Source organism: Pagrus major, chromosome 6, assembly GCF_040436345.1.
Source record: "Pagrus major chromosome 6, Pma_NU_1.0".
Taxonomy (NCBI): domain Eukaryota; kingdom Metazoa; phylum Chordata; class Actinopteri; order Spariformes; family Sparidae; genus Pagrus; species Pagrus major.
This window is the reverse complement of record NC_133220.1, coordinates 2,777,019-2,804,116: the sequence shown is the minus strand read 5'-3', so window position 1 is coordinate 2,804,116 and position 27,098 is coordinate 2,777,019. Positions and strand designations below refer to the sequence as shown.

Genomic DNA, 27,098 nt, shown 5'->3' with positions numbered 1-27,098 from the left:
GGCTGTGTAGTCTTTATAATGACGTCTGATATTTAATTAGTTTAATGACAAACTGAAACTTTATTGACTTGGAAAATTATCTTTTAAACTGAAAAACATCATATGTGACATTCATGACACAATTCAAACAGGATCAGTGAATTATTTGTCAAATGTATCTGTTGAAGTCTTCTGAAATTAAAATCACTTTTATTTCTTTGATCACAGTTTGAAGACAGAAACATCAGAAACAGTCACAACACACAGTTTTGACATTTTCCATGTTTTATTCAAACGTTTGTATAGAAATGATGAAGCGCTGCCTGAAGTGACATGAAACACTACAAGTGCATCATCAGTGAACAACAGAAACATCAGTGTGTAACTGGACCTGACAGACTGCCTGAGCACCTGGAAACATAATAAAGAACCAATACAGGCTCGTCCCAAATAATGGCAACAAATATAAAAGTCACATTATATTTACTTGTAGCTACAAAGTGTTCACACTGACTGACAGTGTTAACAGCAGCTTTAGTTCAGTGAAGTCTGATGGTTTTAAAGCACATGTGGAGCTCAGTCAGGAGCTTTAAGCACTACAAGCAGTCTGATAATATTTGGTCAATAGACGGCATTTATACAGCACTGCTGCCCTCATTCATCCATTCACTCACTCACTCACTCACACACTCACTCACTCACTCGCTCACTCACTCACTCACTCACCGATGGCAGTGAGCTACCATGCAAGGTGCTGGTCTGACCATCGGGAGCAGTTTGGGCTTCAGCCTGTTGCTCGAGGACACTTGGACATGTGGACGGGAGGAGCCGGGGATCGAACCACCGACCCTGTGATTAACTGACCAGCTGCTGGAGACGCATCAGATAATCAGAGTATAAAAATAAAAGAATAAAAGCAACATAGAACAGAGTGAAAGAGCTCGTCTTTGTCCTCAACAACGACCTCGTCAACGACCACGTTCATACAATCTTTCCTGGAAGTTGCACTCTGTTGTACACGAGAAGTGAAAGAAGATTAAAAATACAGCTTGAGAGAGAAGTTCAAACCCTGCAGACTTCCTGTTTTGGCCAATCACTGCTTGAAGTGGATGTGAATGTTGGTTTGTTGGTTTCAGGAAGTGAGTCGGACTGATGCCTTTTTACTTTGACAGGATTCTGGGTCCTACACTTGACTTGGACACTATTTGTGACTGAGTGCTGTGAGATAAAGGCGAGGACTGTATATGTGTATATTTTGTATATTAACTGTGAGTTAGCTCTGTAGTTGAGGGAGCAGACATGCTGTGATCTTACTGTCTATGATCTGGATGAGGTTCAGGACATGAGGACGGTTCAGGGAGAGACTGTTGCCATGGTAATGGGACGTAGTGATGAAAGCAGAACGAGCTACATGCACATCGTCACCCAAACAATCTTCCTTGTGCCATCACAACTATCTGATTTAACACAACCCCAATCCTAACCTGAACCTCAGATTCATTTTAATGTTAAAACCAGGTTTTACTTCTCCAACTGAAATAAGTGACCAGACAAAATGTCCTCACCGTCATCCAGCATGGTCTGAGACTCAAAGTGGTGCAGACTATTTTTTAATCATTGTGGCACTCAGTTCATCGTCTGGTGTTCCGTCGTTTGTGTTTGGTGTTGAACCTGGATCTGCAGGAAACAAAACAAAGTTATACTCAAGAAAATCCCAAATGTCTTGATCCTACTCTGAGTGTTAATACACACAGAATGATTAATGTCAGAGAGGATAAAACAACTGTCAAGACTCTGAACGTGAGATACATATAAAGAATGAGTTGTGTCTGTTCATCATTAATATGTTGATTTAATACATTTAAACTTACCTTTTTTACGATTTTTTTTAATGCGATGCTTGAGGTGAAGCACAGCTGGAACTGCAACAACAACTAAAAGGAGGCTGAGAACTACAAAACCAGTAATCACTCCAGCAGACGACCCTGAAACAGACACAAAGTGAGTGCATCAGTCAGAACGTCAGTGCAGATGATAAACAGCAGACTGGACCTCACAGCTCACACAGAACAACTAAAGGTGAGTCTGCTCCTGAAATCTGAACTTGTTTCACATGAAAACTCCACTGGGATGAATGTGAGCAGGAACAGTGATGTGAGCTCTGATCTCAGGTCCAGTTTCCTCCTGCTGGGCTCCACAGCTCAGAGGCTGCTTCTGGTTCTGGTCCCAGCAGTGAAGAAATAAATGGACTTAGTTACAGTCCATCACTTTGATCTGACAGTAAAAACACAGGATCATCTGATAAAATATAAAACTTCTTCACAATACTTTTACTGATACTTTTACACTTTTACTCAAGTGGACTTTTACTTGTAACAGAGTATTTTTACTTTGTGTTTCTGCTACTTTCACTTCAGTAAAGTATCCGAGTACTTCTTCCACCACTGACTACTGTCCAGAAACATGAAGGTTAAAATCACTGTGAGCTTCTTGGTGCTGGTCGGCTCCACAGTTATTGGGCCTGATGGGAGCAGATCAACACACAGTCTGTAGATTATTGAAGCTGAGTCTCAGTAGAAGACTGAAGTTTTCACTCAGTTTGAAACATTTTTAAAATCTGATGAGGATCCTTTAGATCTGATTAATAAAAAGTGTGACTATATGTGATGAGAGGGACTTTTTACAGTGTAAAATGAGCCTGGTGCTGCCCTCTAGTGGACAAACTGTGTCATGAAGACTCTGATTCTCAGTCACAGTCAAACATCAGTAAATGTTGGAGGTGCTGAACATTTCTTCACTCCTGGTTTCAGGCTCAGACAGAAGAGGAAGACTCCTGCTCAGATGTATAAACCACAGTGTCACAGTTCATCTCATGTTTTCATCTTATTTTCACTTTAAGTCAAAACTTAATGCTGGATTTTAAGTTAATTCATCTTGTAATTAACCAACTCTGCTGCAGTTAATGAATAAAGTACCAGGAAGCTGTTTGTCATGTTGGACCTTCACTGCAACACAACGGTTATAATTACAAGTTTACATCGTCCAGTAAAACCTGCAGCTCCACAGCCTTTATGTTCAGTGTCATGAAGAAGTATCTGACTCCTTCCTGATTTATTCCATGTTTGTATATTTGTCACATTTAATTGTTTCAGATGTTCAAACAGAATCAAATATGAGGCAGAGACAACCTGAGTTAACACAAAATACAGTTTCTAAATGAGCAATTTCATTATTGAAGGTAAAAACCAGGACGACAAAGTCTTTTTAAAATCATTGAACACTAAGAATGATGTCACCATTAAGAGGCACATGGGTTTCAGCATAAATGAAGGTTTTCAGGCCCTAAATCACACCCTGCTTCTTCATCTATTTTACTGTCACTGGGACCATAACTGACTAAATGAACATCATGTTGAGTTGAAGAAGACTTGAAACTAGAGACTGAGGCCATGAACTCATCAGGAGACTGTTTACTGAGGGAATAAATCAGGTGAGAAGCAGCTTCCACACAATCACACCTCTTTCTGAGCCCAGTGGAGTCGCCCCCTGCTGGTCGGTAGAAAGACTGCAGGTTTAAGGCACTTTCACACCTGAAGGCTTCGACTATATTTTATACAGTCGATGATCGGGACTGTTTTAAGTTTAAAAAGCTTTAAGTTGATTAAAAAAAGATCACGACTCACTAAAAAATTATCTTGAATTGACATCACATGAGATTTGTTGTCTGATATATTTTTTATTTCACTAAAGTCAGAGAAAAAATGTGTTTTAAAATATGAAACATTAAGTGTTTAAAAGCTTTTGTTTGAGTCTCTGACAACAACTCAGATTAACAAACATTCAGAGACAGACGGGTACAAGTACTCAAGTACTGAGCTTATAATTGTACTCTAATTTATGCAACTTTATACTTCTACTTCACTATATTTCAGAGGTAATATTGTACTTTTTACTCCACTACATTAATCAGACAGATAAAGTTACTAGTTACTTTGATCTAAACTCATAAAATATAATTTATGTAGAGTTAAAGTTTGCTCCTAGTTTTGAGTCTGAGTTCAGTTTGTAGTTGAGAAATAAAATAATAAAGTCATCAGTGAGTAAACTCTTCTCTTCCTGTCTGAGTGTCTTCATGGTGTTTGTTGTGTGATTCATGTGTAACTCGGCTGCTGTAACGCTGCAGTTTGTCATTGGGATTAATAAAGTCTCTCTCTAATCTCTCTAATCTAAGCAGAGCTCACAGTGACGCCTCTCTGATGGCTTCACTCTGCTGTTGCTGTGCTTTCTGTCTCCAGGGCTGCAGACCTGTTGGGAGCTTCATCAGCAGCAGGGGACACACTTGGGCCTGATGTGCTCCATGTATAGAAATCCTTCAGAACATCTGCTCACACATCTTTGTGTCGGGGCTTTTGGTTTCCTTTGGTTTGTTTTTACAGCTCAACATCCACACAGCACATCTTCACTCATCCACTGCTACACTACTGACTGCACTCACTCCTCCAGCTGTTTGTGTCTCTGTTGTAAATAAATCACTGTGTTGTTTAGTTCACTGTGTGTCTCCTGGTTTGTCCCAGTCTGAGAGCTGCACTGTGACACTAATAACAACTTGACTGATTGGACATGATTGAAGTGTTCATAGGACACAAGGAAGAATCTCACCATTGATGGTCAAATAAATCTCAGCATAAATCTTATGGCCGATTTCCTCCTGAGTGACGACACAGCGGAAGGTGTCGGTCTTGGTCAAAGCAGCTTGGAGGACGATGTCGTAGCTGTCTCCTCTTTCTGTGACCTTCAGATCTTTAACAGGAAGGATGTTTCCAGAACTGTCCTGCCACTCGACTTTAGGTTTTGGAGAAGCACCTCGAACGACACACTGCAGCACCGTCCCATCATCTGATTTAACTGTTGTGACAGATGGTTTTGAAGCTGCACCTGTGAACATGACAGAAACAAAAGATGACATTAGATTTAATTTCAGCATCAGAAATGTAATATTGGGATGTTTTTTGTTCATCACATCTCTGCTTGTTGATTAGAGCGAGTTTAAGATGAAAGAAAAACACAAGAAAGTAATAAAAAGCATGATGAGGCTCAGTTACAGCTCCCAGCATTATTCAACAGAGGATCATATTTCAGACACATTTCACTTCTACAAAGAGTTTGTAACTATTTACAACTAAAACACTTTTTCTGACTCACATCATGACAGAAACACATCAACAGTGAAGACTTTACAGCAGCTCCTGAACTTTTACACATTTGTTGTGCTTAAAAAAAACATTAAAGGACGTCATGTGAACTTTGTTGTCTATTTACATTAAAGTAATAAAGAAAATGTGTTATGAAATGTGAAACACAGGGTCATTAAGAGCTTGTCCCCTTCTGTTAACAGGGCTCGGGTGTGGCCACTTTAATAGGAACACCTGTACAATCTAAAGCAGGGCTGAGCAACATATACAATATATACTGTTGTCATGATGTGAGACTATATATTGTCTTAGATATTTGATATTCTCACATGGTGATATATCATAACTGTTGTCTGTTCCAACACAACTGTTCTGACTTTAACTTCACTTTTATGATGAATTAATGTTCAGTTTGTGTCGACACTGTCATCGAGGTGTTAATGAAATCAAATCTTTATCACTGAGCTCGTAGTTAGTGACGTGTTGAACTGGACTGTATTATATTCAGACGTGTTTCTAATATTCTGACCCGTCATGTTTGTGAACAGGGAGGACAAAAAAACAGAAACACCTCTCAGTGTGATGTAGTTCAGTACAACACCACCTTTAACAATCCGTGTACCCAACGATCTGTCGTTTTTTCGTTTCAAAACCAAATTAAAAAAACGGAAAAACAAGTTTGTTTTTCTGTTTTTCTCTTTTAAACCCAGAACGGAAAAACAGGAAAAACAGAATAACACAAAACCACATTTTGTGCCTGTTATTCTGTTTTAAATCAAAAACTGAATAACATGAAAATTAAGTTTTTGATTTTTATTGTTTTGTTATTTTGATATTCTGATAATTCGGGGAATGCTGGGAGATGTTTGGGAGTCAGAGGAAGGAAGTGAGCGGGAACTGGTCTGGAGATGAAGCGTCTCTGCAATGGCAAACTGTGTCTTTGTCCGGGGAGTCGCGGCTCAGCCTGAAGCCTGAATGTGATCATTACTGATTAAAACACGTGATACTGAACAGTTACAAGGAGGAAAACAACAGAGGCGAAATAAAAGAGAGAGGAGGTCCGATTCGTTACCAGGCAACCAGAAGATCCTTTGTAGCACTTAACGTCCGCTACACTACCGGAAGACAACACAACACATTTCTATTTCAAAATAAAAGCATTTGTTATTGTAACCTATTACTATAATTATTAATCTGTTGTCAGAGAAAAATATTTACAACAATATGTAGGCTAATGTTTTCATACTATCACATTTATTTTTACCTGTATAGGCCTCAGGTAGCGATGAGGAAAATATATATGGCTGCACATCTGTCAGCTGCACTGTCAGCAGCTGTAGCTGCACCATGCAGACATGTCTCACACTTTATTTTGGAGGCTCAGGACGGACTAGATCATGACTGTATTCAGGCCCGGTTCTAGACTGTCTTGATTGGGGGGCAGTAAGAAATGTTGATGGTCACCAAATGCTACTGTGTTGATGCCATAGGGATGTTGTTAGTGTCTGATGTGTGTAGTCTGTCTACCAGCCTCTGATACCGACACCAACGTAAGCATCGCCGGTCAGTCATGATTTTCATCGATTTTTAGATTGACGGAAATAGCAAAGACTAATAAATGTCTGATTTCAACATAGTAACAGGTCGTGACAAGCATAATATAAAGACAATGTCACCAAAGAGGCAGATCAGCACCACACCGGTTTGTTAAACATTTGGCAGAAACTTAAAAAACCAACATTTGATGAATGTCATTACCCGCTATATCATGTTCGGCCATGGTGGCGCAATGTAAAACTTATATTTATGTTAATTTAACACACACATCCTTAGAACACAACAGGACACAACCACAACACTCAGAACATGTACAGAAAGTAATAAAACGACACATATCTGAACAATAACAGCCTCATGAGTGTCTGACATCACACTCCCATGAGTCATTGCGCCACCTCGCCCTCACTGTCCGTAGCTGGTGCTGCTCCAGTCACTACAATGTTTTCTGTTTAAATGTGAAGCTACAATGTTGTTGGCATTGTACATTTTAAATTTTAAATCACTAACGTGTGTTGTTTAAAGGGTTGAAGGTTGAAACCCGCTTCACAGCCGGTACGGAGCTGCAGCTGTGAGTGTTGTATCCTTTGTTCATTATTATTTATTTAGAAATCATTATTTATTTATGGATTCTATTTCATGATTTACATTCAGATAGCTTAAATATATCAGATAGATAATATTAAAATACAGAGTAAAAGTAAAGTTATTTCCACACATGATTTCAGTTGCGTTCAGTATGAGATGTTACACATTTAGACCACAAGGGGGCGCTCGGTCTGTTTAACGTCAGCTGAGAGGAGGTTAAAGTTCGAACCGTAGAAGAAGAAACAGTCAGTTGGAAAACGTTGGAAGTCAGAGATTGTTTTACTGTTTGTCGTCGTTTTTATTGAACTGTGATCGTCTTTTTCATCAGTAAACACCCGAAAAGACATCGAGAAGTCCTGCTTCGTTTTTTTTTTCATAGAAGCTGCAACTCGTTCCCACAGTGAGGTCCCATGCGGCGGAGCGGGACAGAGACAAACTGCAGCAGCTGCCGATGGGACGATGCTGCTACTAGCAGCTGCTAGCAGGCAGGCTAACAGCTGCTAGCAGGCAGCTAACAGCTAACTAGCCTGTGGCTAACAGCTAACTAGCCTGTGGCTAACAGCTAACTAGCCTGTGGCTAAAGCTGTGTGGAGGTCCCGTGGTATCTGATGTGATGCTAACAGAGAGAAGCTGCTACTGACTGTGTGCAGGGCGCAAGAGAGAGAGAGACCCCGGCTCTGATGGCAGAAGAGCCTGTGATTACTCTGAGCAGCGTTTATGGGAATAAATTACAATATAATATATTTGAATATACTTTTCTCTTTCTTCTATTCTTCTCTGCATAAGGCTGAAGTGCAGCCATTCATTCTGCCTGGAGAGTCTGCGATCTCAACTTTCCCGCTCACTTCCGGCGCCTCTGACTCCGCAAACATCTCCCAACATTCCCCGAAATTTCAGAATATTAAAATAACAAAACAATGAAAATCCAAAACTTAATTTTCATGTTGTTCTGTTTTTGATTTAAAACAGAATAACAGGCACAAAATGTGGTTTTGTGTTATTTCCCTGTTTTTTCGTTCTGGGTTTAAAAGATAAAAACGGAAAAACAAACTTGTTTTTCCGTTTTTTAAATTTGGTTTTGAAACGAAAGAACGAAGGGTGCACGGATTTTTAACTGTGACCTCAGTAATAAACACACTTTCATTTACACATATCAGACAAAGTCGACACAAGCTGAACATTATAAAGTTCATAAAAACAGAATTAGTGGCAGAGCTGCTGTATTAAATTACAATATATGTTTCAGGACTGAGAGTTTCTCTCTCAGTGAACACAGTTTCTCTGATTAATGAACTAAATGAACACATGAATCAAGTGTATGTGCTCATATTGTAGTCATGTATCATCACAGTTGTACGTAGTCATATCCAACATGAAGAAGATAATGAATGATGTAAATGATCCTTAAAGGTGAATTCAGACTGAACACAAAAGTTGATTTTATTCCAGTTAATTTAACAGCTGGAGAGTTTTTACAGTGAATGTTTCAGCAGCACAAACATGAACTCCACTTCTTCTTCTTATTTCCATCCAGAACACTTTTATCTGCTTTTTCTATTTTAAGTCTCAGAGTTTCTTCAGTTTGAAACATTTTCAACATCAACAGACTTTGAGCTGATTACCTGTGTGTTCAGTCTGAACTCATTAAAACACACGGATAATTCAAATTGTTTGAATATTTAAATACCACTGACCTGCCAAGTGCACATAAATATCAGAGGCAATCCTATGGCTGATTGTCTCCTGCGTAGCTACACAGCGATAGCGGTCAGCCTTCGTCACAGTTGTGTTGACAGTGATGTATGAACGACCTCCTCTTTCTGAGACCTTTGGCGAATCAGCATGAAGAGTGTTGTTATCACTGTCCTTCCACTCTACTGTAGGAAGTGGATCACCATGAGCTTCACACTGCAGCAGAGACCAGTCCTTTGTTTCATCAAGTGTTGTGACAAACGGCTTTGGTGCTGCACCTGTGAAGATAATAAAACACATTATAATAGTGATGCACAACATATATCCTCCAGATAAATTTTCACATAACAGTGAAGATGAGAGCGTCAAATATGTCGTCAGTGGTGAGGATGTTTTACATGGTTTCACAGGAAGACAACACGATTGAAATTTGCAATAGATGTTCTACCAGAGTTGAGAGATGAGGGGAAAATAGTTTTAACACATCAAATCTTATTAGAGCTGTAGAACATTAAATCATCCATCTTTTCCCACACCTGAAACTTTTCTTACGCTCAGGTGTGCATTAACTACAGGTTAGGAACTTTATTCTAAAATACAAAAAGGTGAAATGATTGGTTATCTTATTGGTATCGGTCATGAAAAGAAGGTAATTATCACATTGACTGAAAGGACAATTTTAGCAATAAAAATATAATATTGTGATTTTTTTCATACATATTCTGCTGATATAAACTGTTTACAGGGAGAAGAGTAAAACACAGAGAATAGAAAAATAGAAAAGTACAATATAAACCTCCAGCATTGTTTAACAGGATGACAGTTCAGACACTTTTAATTACTGCCAGTTTGAGGCAGATTCACAGTTAAAGTGAAATTCTGCTAAATCTAACAAGCAACAATCTAAAAAATGAACGACTGAATCTTCAAAGGTAAACACACCTGATGTGTCATCAGGACTGAATTGTGTTGGTTAGAAATATTTAAAATATGCATTTTGAATGCAAATTAATCAAGAAAATTAGTTTAAATTCTGCTTGATAGGCAAGAGAAGGCTGTGAAAGATTAAACTGGCGTGTTTTTATATATTTTCATACTTTAATTCTGTCAAACGAGGGTGGACTAAACGTTAGAAACACCTCTCAGCATCCAAACACACTACTCAGACAATGCAGTTTAAAAGAAACACAAACTACAGTCTCCAAACTGACAATAAGACTGAATCAACATCTCTCAACAGTTTCAACACAATCTGATCATTAAAACCTTCATGAAGATTAATTCCTGGTCTGTTTAATGAGACTGGTGAGTTTTATCTGTGTTACCTGATAAACTGGAATATTGAGTGTTTATAACTTTGAATGTGTTTTTGTCACTGAGATGATCAAAGCACAATATTTACAGTTTCTATTGACTGTCATTATAAATATAATATAAAGGCAGTTTTTAGTGTAAATCTTTAACACTGACACAAACTGAACAGATGTTGTTGTCTCCAGATGTGTAACACAGCAGAATGACACACAGAGGTTCAGCTCAGCAGATGTGAGTGTGTTGAATGATACTGAGGCCTGTGGAGCTGATGACAGCCATTTTCTATCGATGAGAGCTGGAGAGTGACGTCATCAGAGTCAGGACTCACCTGGGATGTTTTCACCTGTTCTGTCTCTTAATGTTATAAGGTGCGGAGGATGCACGCGACCCGATATTTACGTGTAAAAATAATAAACAAACATAAAACATATTTTCATGTTGACGACAGAAGTCAACACACACATATTACACCTCATCTGAAAGCTGACATGTTCGTTTTTATCAACACATTTAGGAACTTAAAATAAAGATTTACGACATCACAACAGCAGCGTCTCACTTTACGGCAGTAAACAGTTAGCTGCTTACTAGCTAGCCTGTGTAGCCGCAGTTAAAATGTGTTTATAGGTGTAAAAACAGACATTTATAGACGAACAGCGGCTCGTTTTAAAGACAAAAGTCCACCCGTTAAATCCAGCGCGTTTAAACGGAAGCGGAAGTTAAAACCACCACAATAAAAGTCGATTGCGTCCCTCGTTTATTTTTAGCGCCGCTCGTCAAACTTTCCGAACAACTTCATTTTAATCAATTTAAAGTATCGACAAAAGATTTGACCAATGATGTTCAGTATCTCTGAAATCAGTAAACGCCCCGGAACAAAACCAACCAATCAGCATCTTTCTACGACCTAAAGGGACGAACCTAACGGGCTTTTAACTGCATCAGCCAATCACAGGACAGCATCTGTACGCGAGCGCCACATGTGTGTTATTGACAGCTGCTCTCATCCAATGGTAAGTCAGCACCGTGAAAACACTCTGAGTCAGCAGCCAATTAAATTACCTGTGTGACCATATATGGAAGTGACTGTTGTCGGACTTCCTGTGGTCGCGGGACACCCACATAACAGAGAAACTTTATTGATCTGTTTAAGGAGACATGATTCAATGATAATAAATATGTAAATCTTTATTTAAACACTCACGACATCTTTTTATCGTCAACTTTAACACTGAGGGACATTTTCCAGCATCTTAAAGGGATTTATTATCATCATTTGGTAACTTTGGAGAAGTTTTAGAGAGCTCTGTGGACATCTGCTGGAGATAATCTGTACTGCACTTTCTAAAATATCTCAGAGCCTCTTCTGTCTGTCAGCCTAAAATTTGGTTCAGACGTTTTAGACAAGTTGAGGGAGAGATCCTGTGAATTTCAGCCTGATGGCCCAGATTATAGCTTATTCATTTAATTTAAAACATGAAATGAAACAAACAAACAAAATAAAACTTTAACTTTTTCTCTGTTTAATCATTTACCAGTTCAACTCTCTCTGAGCTTTAAATAAGATCAACACAGCTGATAAACCTCAGAGTGTTTGCTTTACAGTGATGTAGTGGACATGTATCAGCTCCTCATGGTCTTTGTATTATACAGTTTAAAATGAGTAAATATTAAGAGGCAGAGACGCACAAAATCAAAATGAACCCCAAGAGGTTAAGACTTGATCTGAAAGGAAAAACAAACACACGTTAGATTGTTTTGAAACAGACAGGTAATACTGTGTAAAAGTCATATTTCATCTACTATAGACGGCTGAAATTTCATTGCACAGAGACATAATCTGCAGCGTGTCTCTGATATCAGGCATGTTTGATACAGAGGTCATCTCTCCAGATGTGGCTGCAGCTCTGTGGGCTCGAGGCCCTGCCAGATGTGTATTCTGACCACAACAAAAGTCCATCTGGGACTCTTGAACCAGTCGCAGCAGTAAATGAGCCGACATCTTTAACTGTTTAATGAAAGCACTCACCAACAACAAGCTCAATTTTGTTTGTTTGTCCCTCAAGATGTGGAAAAATGCAGCTGTAGTTCCCGCTGTCGGCCATCTTTGTTTTTCTGATCTTTATGGAGGCGTCGCCGTTCTTCAGTTGATCTTGAAAATGTGAGACTCGATCTATGAACTGCTGATCTTGACCTGAACGGCCGTTATTGTAATGTTGGCCGTCCTCATAAAAGAACACCTCCTTCCGACTTTCATCTTTCTTCCAGTCAAAGGCCTTTCCTGTGATGTCCTCCTTGGTGCTGAGCGAACAGGGTAAAACAGCATCATCATCTTCTTTCACGACCACTCTGACACCTGGAAGATAAAAACATGTGTTACTCAGTATGTTAACATGCAGAGTCACCAGGAAACAAAGTCAGATAACAACTTTACACACCACAACAATAACTCACACACCTGTTTCCTCTAACATAATAGTTTCGGTTGTGTCGTGCTTGTACTAATGTGGCACCCTGGTCATTTTAGTGAGATATTGTTTGCATTGTTAACTGGGTCAGCCCCCTTCATTTTCTGATTAAATTTACCTGTGTAGACACACCTGATCCCGACCGGGCTGAAACAGTTACTACCTTACGCCAGTAGATGGCGGTAGCAACTGATAGCGTGGTGGTTGCTGCTGGCAACCGTTGTCGTGGTAACCGTTGTATCAAGTAAATTTAATTTATATAGCACTTTTCATAGATAAAATCACAAAGTGCTTTACAACAAGGATAAAATGCAATAGAATACAGAGATCACAACAAAAAACACACAATGGCACAAATCCGGTGGCTTCACAGAGGTCCCAGAACATCAACATCAGTAAAGAGCCTGTCTAAAAAGATTAAGTTCCCCCTTAAAACCTTCAGTGGACTCTGTGCTACGTAAGGTCAATGGTAGTGCCTTGCAGAGGCGAGGGGCAGAGGCCTGGAAAGAGCAGTCACCTCGTGTTTTAAAATGAGTGCAGGGACCATCAAGAGTTTCTGATCTGATGACCTCAGTGAGCGTGAGGGAGAGTAGGTCTCAGTAGCTCTGTGATGTAGGAGGGAGCCTGGTCATGGAGGGCTCGAAGAGTAAGTACTAAAATCTTAAAATGAATCCTAAAATTAATCGGTAACCAATGTAGGGAATATAAAATTGGGCTGATATGATCCCTTTTCTTCGATCCAGTTACGAGCCTTGCAGCTGCATTCTGCACAGTTTGAAGGCGATTTACAGCCTTTTTGTTAAAACACATAAAAAGAGCATTACAATCGTCAATGCGGGATGAAACAAAGGCATAATTATCATCTCCATTTCAGGTCTTGAAATCATGGACCTCAGTTTAGCAATATTCCACAGATGATAGAAGCAGTTCTTCACCAACTGTTTACAGTGGTGGTCCAGAGACATGTCCTCGTCAAACACAACACCTAGGTTACGTAAGCTCGGTTGGACAGAGACCTAACTGACCTAAATGCTGCTAATAATCAGTGTTTCAGTTCTGGCATAGTTCAGTTCACCAGTGCAGCTGGTTTACATCCGATCCCGGACACTAATAAGTGTGTGTTTAAATGTTTATGTCTTTTCAGACATCTTTTGTACATAATAAATTCCCCTTAACACCTGAAGTGGACGTCTAAAATTCAGTGTGTTACACTGACATATTTTAAGTATATTTAAGCTTACAGTATAGTTAATTAGGTTTTTGTTATTGAGCCTTGTGTTTGAATTTTACAAAATGTATTCAGCTGGAAACTCTTCAGCTTTATAACACCAGGAGAAGTTGTAGTTTTATTCATTCATCTTGATTTATTGGACTGAATTCAAAGACACAACTAACCACCAAACTATCCTGTTCCTCAGCTGCAACACACGTTTTTTAACTTTGTAATTCAAATATGTTCACTGTACTTTCTAAGGACATCAGATTTAAGCTTCACCTCTCTCTCACACACACACACACACTCTCTCACACACACACTCTCTCTCTCTCTCTCTCTCTCACACACACACACACACTCTCTCTCTCTCTCTCTCACACACACACACTCTCTCTCTCTCTCTCTCTCACACACACACACTCTCTCTCTCTCTCTCACACACACACACACTACACTTACACAAAATACACACACACAATGTTTAACTAATGATTAACTAATGATCTGACTTGGTAACTATTCAGTATCATGTTTCACACTGATTCATATATAACTCATGAATAAAGTGACTCTAACCCACAGATATTTATTTATGTATTAATGTATTTAATGTTTAATTGTTGAGGGACCAGTTTGTGTTAAACCTGCTGCACACTACAGCTTTTATAGCCGAAGCTAATCAGTAATGAACGTCACCATGAACTCATCATCAGCTGATGATTGATCGATAACGTGTCTCCCAGTCTGTCCTGTGGTAACTCATTATCTACTATATAGTTTATATGTAACTCATTAACGATCCAATAACTATCAAGTCCTTCCTGATGAAGATCTGCGCCACGTCTCTGTTTTATTGAGGGAACTACTTTAGTTCAAAGTGAACTGAACTTTAAGAGTCAAAGTCCAACAATCACAACATCCTGAAGGTTTCATGTCTGCACGAGCGTTTCTGTGAAACCTGAGTGTCTGCAGCAGGATGGAGACGACGCACACGCACACGCACTGACGCACGCACGCACACACAGCAGTGATGACGACATCATTACAGAGCATTTCGAGATTAAAACTCAGCATCATCCAGCTGTAATTCTTCTGTAATCGATCCAATCAATACTATCGATGTGTGTTGATGATCAGGGTGCGTGTGTGACGTCACAGCGCGCTGAGCAGGTGTCTTGTACGCACTAAAGCAGGAAGCAGCTGATGAACATCCAGCATGTTTCCGCATTGTTCCGCTGCTCAGATGAAACAAAGTGAGAATTAAAAACTGTCAGTGAGTGATGATCAGTTTTCTTACCGTCTCCAGCAGCAGACGTTTCTCCAGAGCAGCTCAGCAGACAGAGACACACGAGAGGAAGAAGCTCCATAGTTGTGATGTCCTCTGAGGACTTCACCACACTGATGGTGTCTCTATATGACGGAGCTTCACACACTCCTCAACACCCTGACTGGTTCATCACAACCTGTTTCTGCTCCTCAGCCTGAAGCTAAGGCACTTCCGGTACTAATATTTCAGAATAAAAGCGCCATCACCAGGCCTGCAGCTGCCATCGCATTTTGTCTGGGTGTTGGCCACTGAGAGGAGGGAAGTAACGAAGTACAAATACTTTGTTACTTTGTCACTGTATTTTTTCAGGTGTCTGTACTTTATTTTAGGTATTTATTTTTCTGACAATTTTTGACTTTGTCTCCATTTTAAAACAAATATCTGCAGGTGAATTTTGATCATCTGGGACATTATTTGAACTTTTGACTCTGGAGACATTTGTGATATCAATCTAACGCACTAAACACACGATACCTTTCTGCAACCCTGAAGATGTTTTAAGATCACACCAGAAGAAAACATGTAGATATCAAACCCAGAGGAGATCTGCCTCATCTATCAGTGAGCATTGTGCAAAATAAAAAAAAAATAAAATAAAATGTGTCTGAATTTGATTTGATAATCTGGGACACTTAAAATTTAGGTTTGCTAAACTCAATATCTCAATTTTTAAAGCATTATAAAAAATGACATGGACTGAAAGCTAAATAAGAAAATGTATCATTTATAGACATGTCATGAATTCACAAACATTCAGGAAAGAAAGGGCATAAATGTTTGTGAATGAATAAGTTCCATATTGGAATAAGTCAAACTGAGCAGATTTACTGTGATTTTCATCTTTCTCACGACCTTTTCTGAGCCCAGTTGGCTCCATGTTGGTGTTGGTGACGTGTGTTGATGAGACGATGTAGTTCACTGACTCTGCAGTCAGCTGAGGACAGGAACAATCCCTGTCAGTAGTTTTCACACTGTGACACACACACAGCTGTCTCTCTGTAATAATCTACTAAAGGTCCTTTGAGATGAGCAGTGAAACTTCGATCTGTTGAAGTCTTCTGAAAGCAGCCTTTGTTTGTCAGAGTATTTCATCAGCCAGAGTTATTCAGTCAGTTCTGTGTTTCAGCTAACATCACCCTTCTTCTCCAGAAGAGAGCTGTGTGAGGCACAAACACCAAACACACACTCAGACACACACATCTGCAGCAGCAATGATGCCACAACAACACACATCACAATCAGTTCTCCATAAAAGTGTAAACCAGCCTCACTGAGTGTGTTTGTCCTCCTGAGATTCATGTCATCATTCAACCTGACACACAAACAGAAGGAGCTCAAAACACTTCAGTCAAACAGCAGCAGGTGGCGCTAACGTCTCTGACAGATTTCACTTCCTGTGGCTGCTCGATGAAACAACACACCTGGTGCAGGTGCATGAACAGTTAACGCTCCAGCTGTGAGAATAAATAAATGAGAGTAAATAAAACATGGAGCTGTTTCTCTCTCAGATGCTTTGACCTCATCAGCAGCTGTTTCCTCCGGCAGCAGAAGATCAAGTCCCTGTTCTCAATCCTGCTGACAAAGTCCTGAGAAGAAACAGCCGTCAGCAGGTCTGGATCATGTTGTCTCCTCACAGACTCAGGCCTCGTTACACAGACATGAGGATTTCTTTACATTCAGCTGTAATCTCCATTCATGAAGCTGTCAGTGAGGTAAACTGTCTCTAGAAACCTTGTTTTAAAGAGGATTTATCTGCTCTGTTGTCTCTTTGGTGTCCTGACAGCTGCTGTAAAACACAGATCATCTCAGAATCAGACCCATAAATTAAAATCACTTTTATTTCTTTGATCACAGTTTGAACACAGAAACATCAGAAACAGTCACAACACACAGTTTTGACATTTTTCATGTTTTATTCAAACGTTTGTATAGAAATGATGAAGCGCTGCCTGAAGTGACATGAAACATTACAAGTGCATCATCAGTGAACAACAGAAACATACATGAACTCTGATAAATAATAAAAACAGCTGCCAGAATAAGACACAACAGTTCAACAGCTGCACAAACTGCAGCCTGCAAACTGATCATGAAGTCGAATCTTTGAACAACAAACTGAACATTAAACCTTCATGAAGGAGGATTTACTGCACGACTGTTGTATCAGACTGCATCAGCTTCAGCTCGCTGTACCTAATAAACTGGACACTGAGTGTAGAGTTCAGTGTGTAACTGGACCTGACAGACTCTGGATCAGAACCTTAACAAATACAAAGAAGCATACAAATATAAAAATAAAATAAGCCTTCATAAAAAATAAAATACTCCCATGGTAAATCATAATTATGAGATAAAAGACAAAATTATGTGAGAAAAACTGAAAAAAAATGTTTTATCTAACAATTATGATTTTTAATGCATTATGTTGATTTATTTTACTTCATTTTCTTATAATTTTGACTTTTGGTCCCATAATTTTGAGGTTTTATGTCTTAATCTTTACTTCATTCATCTCATAATTATGATTTAACATGGGAATAATTTTTCTGGCCTTCCATAAGTCCCAAGTAATGACAATAACACAAATATAAAATATAAAAGTCACATTATATTTACTTGTAGCTACAAAGTGTTCACACTGACTGACAGTGTTAACAGCAGCTTTAGTTCAGTGAAGTCTGATGGTTTTAAAGCACATGTGGAGCTCAGTCAGGAGCTTTAAGCGCTACAAGCAGTCTGATAATATTTGGTCAATAGACGGCATTTATACAGCACTGCTGCCCTCATTCATCCATTCACTCACTCACTCACTCACTCACTCACTCACTCACTCACTCACTCACTCACTCACTCACCCACCGATGGCAGTGAGCTACCATACAAGGTGCTGGTCTGACCATCGGGAGCAGTTTGGGCTTCAGCCTGTTGCTCGAGGACACTTGGACATGTGGACGGGAGGAGCCGGGGATCGAACCAGCGACGTGTGATGCCACTTTTTTGGTCCGAGCCCCTCGGCTCTGAACACGTATATAAAACTTGGACGGTCTTGTTCTGGTTTCATTAAGTCCCTAATGACAGGATTCTGGGTCCTACACTTGACCTGGACACTATTTGTGACTGAGTGCTGTGAGATAAAGTCGAGGACTGTATATGTGTATATTTTGTATATTAACTGTGAGTTTGCTCTGTAGATCATCGAGCAGACATGCTGTTATAATACTCTCCTCAATACTTCTGATAAGGTTCAGATTATGAGGTCAGAGTATAAAAACAGTTGGTTTAGTTCAGGGACAGATTGAGGTCGTGTTAATGAGAAACATGCACATCGACAAACAGCCTTCATTTATTTTATCTTGCTTCCATCTCAACTATCTGCCTCAACACAACCTCAACCTGACATTAATTTAAACTTTAAAACCAAGTTTTAATCCTCAAACTGCCTGAAATAAGAGAAGACCAGACAAAATGTCCTCACCATCATCCAGCATGGTGGAAACACACACAGCAGAGAACGTCACAGCACATGTAGAGCTGGTTACTCTTATGGATCAGGTTGATTCAGTCCAGCTAGTTCTTCTCCGCTCTTCTTTTTGTCTGCAGGGAACAAAACAAAGTTACAGTGAAAGTCCCACCTGACCTGATCCTACTGAGTGTAAATACACACAGAATGATTAATGTCAGAGACGATAAAACAACTGTCAAGACTCTGAACATCAGATACATGTAAAGAATTAGTTCTGGTGTCTGTTCATCATTAATATGTTGATACAATATTTAATCTTACCTTTCTTACAATTTAGTTTGATGCAACCCGTGCATGTAAGCACTAGAAGAATAACAACACCAACTAAAACGAGGCTGACAACTGCAAAACCAACGATCCATCCATTGGACCCTGAAACAGATACAAAGTGAGTGCATCAGTCAGAAGGTCAGTGCAGATGATAAACAGCAGACTGGACCTCACAGCTCACACAGAACAACTAAAGGTGAGTCTGCTCCTGAAATCTGAACTTGTTTCACATGAAAACTCCACTGGGATGAATGTGAGCAGGAACAGTGATGTGAGCTCTGATCTCAGGTCCAGTTTCCTCCTGCTGGGCTCCACAGCTCAGAGGCTGCTTCTGGTTCTGGTCCCAGCAGTGAAGAAATAAATGGACTTAGTTACAGTCCATCACTTTGATCTGACAGTAAAAACACAGGATCATCTGATAAAATATAAAACTTCTTCACAATACTTTTACTGATACTTTTACACTTTTACTCAAGTGGACTTTTACTTGTAACAGAGTATTTTTACTTTGTGTTTCTGCCACTTTCACTTCAGTAAAGTATCCGAGTACTTCTTCCACCACTGACTACTGTCCAGAAACATGAAGGTTAAAATCACTGTGAGCTTCTTGGTGCTGGTCGGCTCCACAGTTATTGGGCCTGATGGGAGCAGATCAACACACAGTCTGTAGATTATTGAAGTTGAGTCTCAGTAGAAGACAGAAGTTTTCACTCAGTTTGTAACATTTTTAAAATCTGATGAGGATCCTTTAGATCTGATTAATAAAAAGTGTGACTATATGTAATGAGAGGGACTTTTTACAGTGTAAAATGAGCCTGGTGCTGCCCTCTAGTGGACAAACTGTGTCATGAAGACTCTGATTCTCAGTCACAGTCAAACATCAGTAAATGTTGGAGGTGCTGAACATTTCTTCACTCCTGGTTTCAGGCTCAGACAGAAGAGGAAGACTCCTGCTCAGATGTATAAACCACAGTGTCACAGTTCATCTCATGTTTTCATCTTATTTTCACTTTAAGTCAAAACTTAATGCTGGATTTTAAGTTAATTCATCTTGTAATTAACCAACTCTGCTGCAGTTAATGAATAAAGTACCAGGAAGCTGTTTGTCATGTTGGACCTTCACTGCAACACAACGGTTATAATTACAAGTTTACATTGTCCAGTAAAAGCTGCAGCTCCACAGCCTTTATGTTCAGTGTCATGAAGAAGTATCTGACTCCTTCCTGATTTATTCCATGTTTGTATATTTGTCACATTTAATTGTTTCAGATGTTCAAACAGAATCAAATATGAGGCAGAGACAACCTGAGTTAACACAAAATACAGTTTCTAAATGAGCAATTTAATTATTGAAGGTAAAAACCAGGACGACAAAGTCTTTTTAAAATCACTGAACACTAAGAATGATGTCACCATTAAGAGGCACATGGGTTTCAGCATGAATGAAGGTTTTCAGGCCCTAAATCACACCCTGCTTCTTCATCTATTTTACTGTCACTGGGACCATAACTGACTAAATGAACATCATGTTGAGTTGAAGAAGACTTGAAACTAGAGACTGAGGCCATGAACTCATCAGGAGACTGTTTACTGAGGGAATAAATCAGGTGAGAAGCAGCTTCCACACAATCACACCTCTTTCTGAGCCCAGTGGAGTCGCCCCCTGCTGGTCGGTAGAAAGACTGCAGGTTTAAGGCACTTTCACACCTGAAGGCTTCGACTATATTTTATACAGTCGATGATCGGGACTGTTTTAAGTTTAAAAAGCTTTAAGTTGATAAAAAAAGATCACGACTCACTAAAAAATTATCTTGGAATTACATCACATGAGATTTGTTGTCTGATATATTTTTTATTTCACTAAAGTCAGAGAAAAAATGTGTTTTAAAATATGAAACATTAAGTGTTTAAAAGCTTTTGTTTGAGTCTCTGACAACAACTCAGATTAACAAACATTCAGAGACAGACGGGTACAAGTACTCAAGTACTGAGCTTATAATTGTACTCTAATTTATGCAACTTTATACTTCTACTTCACTATATTTCAGAGGTAATATTGTACTTTTTACTCCACTACATTAATCAGACAGATAAAGTTACTAGTTACTTTGATCTAAACTCATAAAATATAATTATATGTAGAGTTAAAGTTTGCTCCTAGTTTTCAGTCTGAGTTCAGTTTGTAGATTTACACCTGTACATTTATCTTGTCCAGGTGTGAACTCACAAACAGTCGGTGTAAAGGATTTAAACAGTCAGCAGCAGAAGAGGCAGCCTGTGCAGCTTCACTACAGGCCTGTGTGGCTCCCTGGTCATTTTAGTGAGATATTGTTTGCATTGTTAACTGGGTCAGCCCCTTCATTTTCTGATTAAATTTACCTGTGTAGACACACCTGGTCCCGGCCGGGCTGAAACAGTTACTACCTTACGCCAGTAGATGGCGGTAGCAACTGAAAGCGTGGTGGTTGCTGCAGGCAACCGTTGTCGTGGTAACCGTTGTATCAAGTGCAGAGGAAGTCCAGCCGCAGCAGATACAGTGCAGCTGGTTTACATCCGATTCTGGACACTAATAAGTGTGTGTTTATCTGTTTATGTCTTTTCAGACATCTGTTGTACATAATAAATTCCCCTTAACACCTGAAGTGGACGTCTAAAATTCAGTGTGTTACACCTGGTTTGTGGAAACTGTCTCTCAACTGGAAAGGAGCCACAAACTTCACAGAAAAGGAGGCTCAGAGTTCAGGACCACTTTCAGTCTGAGCTCCTCAGTGGACCTGAGCTGGTACCAACATCATTCTTTCATGTCACTGAGACAAAGATTTAGTGATGAAGATCCTGTGGCATCAGAACCAGAAGCAGCACCAGTGTGACTTGAGGAGACAGAGCTCAGATGTGTTTCAGGACGAAGAGTTTCTCTCTCAGTGAACACAGTTTCTCTGATTAATTAACTAAATGAACACATGATCAAGCGTATGTGCTCATATTGTAGTCATGTATCATCACAGTTGTACGTAGTCATATCGAACATGAAGAAGATAATGAATGATGTAAATGATCCTTAAAGGTGAATTCAGACTGAACACAAAAGTTGATTTTATTCCAGTTAATTTAACAGCTGGAGAGTTTTTACAGTGAATGTTTCAGCAGCACAAACATGAACTCCACTTCTTCTTCTTATTTCCATCCAGAACACTTTTATCTGCTTTTTCTATTTTAAGTCTCAGAGTTTCTTCAGTTTGAAACATTTTCAACATCGACAGACTTTGAGCTGATTACCTGTGTGTTCAGTCTGAACTCATTATAGGATAATTAAAATTGTTTGAAGATTAAAATACCACTGACCTGTCAAGTGCACAAAGGTCACAGCAGCAATCCTATGGCTGAATTTCTCCTGTGTAGCTACACAGCTGTAGTTGTCGGTCTTTGTCACAGTTGTCTTGACAGTGATGTATGAACGACCTCCTCTCTCTGAGATCTGAGGCTTCTCAGCATGAAGAGTGTTGTTATCACTGTCCTTCCACTCTACTGTAGGAAGTGGATCACCATGAGCTTCACACTGCAGCAGAGACCAGTCATTTGTTTGATCAAGTGTTGCAATAAACGGCCTTGGTGCTGCACCTGTGAACAAATAAGAGGTGTTAAAGAACAATTACAGCGCAATGTGGGATTTTGTCGCATCTATACTCTGCTTGTTTATACATTTTAAAGTGTGAAGAGAAAAACACAGAGGAAAAGAGAAATAGAAAAGCCTCATTTACATATTTCAGCATTATTAATTGCAGCATTTTAAACATTCAATCCACCTTAATTCCAGTTTGAGGCAGATTCTGACTCATATCATAGCAGACGCACATATAAAGTGAATTCCTGCTAAATTTGATGAGCTACAATTTAAAAATTGTATTGTAAAAATTAATTAAAGACTGAATCTTTAAAAGGTATATACATCTGATGTGTCAATGGATCTCTATCTTGTTAGTAAGAAATATTTTAATTAAGCTGCCTGAATGGAAATTAGCCATAGAATTTATTGAAATTATACTTTACAGCCAACAGAAGGTTCTGACACATTAAACTTGTGTGTTTTTATATATTCTTGTAGTTCAATTCTTTCAAACGAGGGTGGACTAAATATTAGAAACACCTCTCAGTATCTCAACACACTACTCAGACAATACAGTTTAAAAGAAACACAAACTACAGTCTCCAAACTGACAATAAGACTGAATCAACATCTCTGAACAGGTTCAACACAATCTGATCATTAAAACCTTCATGAAGATTAATTCCTGGTCTGTTTAATGAGACTGGTGAGTTTTATCTGTGTTACCTGATAAACTGGAATATTGAGTGTTTATAACTTTGAATGTGTTTTTGTCACTGAGATGATCAAAGCACAATATTTACAGTTTCTATTGACTGTCATTATAAATATAATATAAAGGCAGTTTTCAGTGTAAATCTTTGACACTGACACAAACTGAACAGATGTTGTTGTCTCCAGATGTGTAACACAGCAGAATGACACAGAGGTTCAGCTCAACAGATGTGAGTGTGTTGAATGATACTGAGGCCTGTGGAGCTGATGGCAGCCATTTTCTATCAATGAGAGCTGGAGAGTGACGTCATCAGAATCAGGACTCACCTGGGATGTTTTCACCTGTTCTGTCTCTTAAGACTTGACCTGAAAGGAAAAACATACACATGTTAGATTGTTTTGAAACAGATAGGTAATACTGTGTAAAAGTCATATTTCATCTACTATAGACGGCTGAAATTTCATTGTACAGAGACATAATCTGCAGTGTCTCTGATATCAGGCATGTTTGATACAGAGGTCATCTCTCCAGATGTGGCTGCAGCTCTGTGGGCTCGAGGCCCTGCCAGATGTGTATTCTGACCACAACAAAAGTCCATCTGGGACTCTTGAACCAGTCGCAGCAGTAAATGAGCCGACATCTTTAACTGTTTAATGAAAGCACTCACCAACAACAAGCTCAATGTTGAATGTTTGTCTCGGCTGAAGATTTGGAAAAATGCAGCTGTAGTTCCCGCTGTCGGCCATCTTTGTTTTTGTGATCTTTATGGAGGCGTTGCTGTTCTTCAGTTGATCTTGAAAATGTGAGACTCGACCTTTGAACTGCTCATCTTGACCTGTGTTGCTGTTAATAGAATGAGTGCCTGAATTATAAAAGTACACCTCCTGCCGTCTTTCATCTTTCCTCCAGTCAAAGGCCTTTCTTGTGATGTCCTCCTTGGTGCTGAGGGAACAGGGTAAAACAGCATCATCATCTTCTTTCACGACCACTCTGACACCTGGAAGATAAAAACATGTGTTACTCAGTATGTTAACATGCAGAGTCATCAGGAAACAAAGTCAGATAACAACTTTACACACCACAACAATAACTCAACAAAAAATGTGTTCAGCTGGAAACTCTTCAGCTTTATAACACCAGGAGAAGTTGTAGTTTTATTCATGTCAGATCTTGATTTATTGGACTGGATTCAAAGACACAACTAACCACCAAACTGTCCTGTTCCTCAGCTGCAACACACGTTTTTTAACTTTGTAATTCAAATATGTTCACTGTACTTTCTAAGGACATCAGATTAAATTCACATGACACACACACACAAACACACACACACACACACACACACACACACACACACACACACACACACACACACACACACACACACACGGTGCAGGTTGTTAATCTTGAGGCTGATGTACAGTTAAGTTTTCTGTCTGTTTGGGTGAATAAACCTGCGATCAGACTCAAGTGAATAACGTGAGCTGAAAGTTGCTTCTCTGTTTGTGAGAAGTCTGACAGCTCGATCTCTGAGTTCACTGCTCTCCAGTGATCATGAAGGAAACAAAAACCAGGAAACATTTTAAGAACCTGTTGGTTTGACAGCTCTTATCATTTATCAGACGATGTCTCCTCACCAGTACTGACTACAACCACACAAACAGGTGTTACTACATTGTCAAAAAAAATGAGTGTGAGTGTCAGAGAGAGGAGGACTACAACCAAATACACTTCTCTGGTTCTTATATAAATGTGGCAACTTTAAACCTGTCAATGAGGATGATGTGAAAATACTGTGAGTTCACATTCATACAGCTCAGGGCGGATGATGGACTGAGTCACGTCTCTGTTCAAGTTCTGACTACGTGAGTTTATTCAGAGAGTCCAAAGTCCAACAGACATCCAGAAGGTTTCAGTTCAGAACAAGAGATGATCAGAACCACCAGTGTCTGCAGCAGGAAGGAGGTGACGCACGCACACACACAAAGTGCACACACACACACATAGTACACACACACACTACACTTACACAAAATACACACACTACACGTACACAAAATACACACACACGCACACACACACAATGATTAACTAATGATTAACTAATGATTAACTAATGATTAACTAATGATCTGACTTGGTAACTATTCAGTATCATGTTTCACACTGATTCATATATAACTCATGAATAAAGTGACTCTAACCCACAGATATTTATTTATGTATTAATGTATTTAATGTTTAATTGTTGAGGGACCAGTTTGTGTTAAACCTGCTGCACACTACAGCTTTTATAGCCGAAGCTAATCAGTAATGAACGTCACCATGAACTCATCATCAGCTGATGATTGATCGATAACGTGTCTCCCAGTCTGTCCTGTGGTAACTCATTATCTACTATATAGTTTATATGTAACTCATTAACGATCCAATAACTATCAAGTCCTTCCTGATGAAGATCTGCGCCACGTCTCTGTTTTATTGAGGGAACTACTTTAGTTCAAAGTGAACTGAACTTTAAGAGTCAAAGTCCAACAATCACAACATCCTGAAGGTTTCATGTCTGCACGAGCGTTTCTGTGAAACCTGTGAGTGTCTGCAGCAGGATGGAGACGACGCACACGCGCACACACACGCACGCACGCAGGGACGTATGCACGCACGCACACAGCAGTGATGACGACATCATTACAGAGCATTTCGAGATTAAAACTCAGCATCATCCAGCTGTAATTCTTCTGTAATCGATCCAATCAATACTATCGATGTGTGCTGGTGATCAGGGTGCGTGTGTGACGTCACAGCGCGCTGAGCAGGTGTCTTGTACGCACTAAAGCAGGAAGCAGCTGATGAACATCCCGCATGTTTCCGCATTGTTCCGCTGCTCAGATGAAACAAAGTGAGAATTAAAAACTGTCAGTGAGTGATGATCAGTTTTCTTACCGTCTCCAGCAGCAGACGTTTCTCCAGAGCAGCTCAGCAGACAGAGACACACGAGAGGAAGAAGCTCCATAGTTGTGATGTCCTCTGAGGACTTCACCACACTGATGGTGTCTCTATGTGACGGAGCTTCACACACTCCTCAACACCCTGACTGGTTCATCACAACCTGTTTCTGCTCCTCAGCCTGAAGCTAAGGCACTTCCGGTACTAATATTTCAGAATAAAAGCGCCATCACCAGGCCTGCAGCTGCCATCGCATTTTGTCTGGGTGTTGGCCACTGAGAGGAGGGAAGTAACGAAGTACAAATACTTTGTTACTGTACTTGAGTAGATTTTTCAGGTGTCTGTATTTCACTAGAGTTTTTATTTTTCTGACAACTTTTGATCTCTTGATCATTTGATCTCTTATGCTCACGTGTTGACCATAGAAGATGTTCATATATATATATATATATATATATATATATATATATATATATACATACATACTGACTGAATTTTGCGGTGGACTGTCCCTTTAAGTATGTAAAAGGTTCAATGTGTAATAATCAGCCACCTGTAAAATGTATACTCAAATATATATATGTACTCTAACAAATTAGCTATTTAGCACAGTTAGCTGTGCAGCTAGCGGTCCTGTATACACTCTAAACGTCTTAAAATCAAACCTGTTATTTCTCCACATTTTGATGATTTTTGAATGATTAAAA

At 39.4% G+C, this 27,098-nt stretch overlaps 1 protein-coding gene and 1 long non-coding RNA gene across 2 annotated transcripts; both read right to left on the bottom strand.

Moving 5' to 3' along the window:
- Positions 1-246: 246 nt before the first annotated feature.
- LOC140997849 (CD276 antigen homolog) lies at positions 247-26,548 on the bottom strand. The gene is made up of 7 exons (XM_073467904.1): positions 26,389-26,548; positions 24,113-24,442; positions 23,772-23,810; positions 22,469-22,744; positions 4,639-4,914; positions 1,851-1,964; positions 247-1,656 (listed from the first exon to the last, which is right to left on the bottom strand). Exons 1-7 carry the CDS (start codon positions 26,456-26,458, stop codon positions 1,583-1,585), a joined length of 1,179 nt encoding a protein of 392 aa, XP_073324005.1. The 5' UTR covers positions 26,459-26,548; the 3' UTR covers positions 247-1,582.
- On the bottom strand, positions 17,154-19,182 carry LOC140997874 (uncharacterized). Its single transcript, XR_012179398.1, has 2 exons — positions 19,118-19,182; positions 17,154-18,927 (listed from the first exon to the last, which is right to left on the bottom strand). It is a non-coding gene; the product is annotated as an uncharacterized lncRNA (long non-coding RNA).
- Positions 26,549-27,098: the final 550 nt, after the last annotated feature.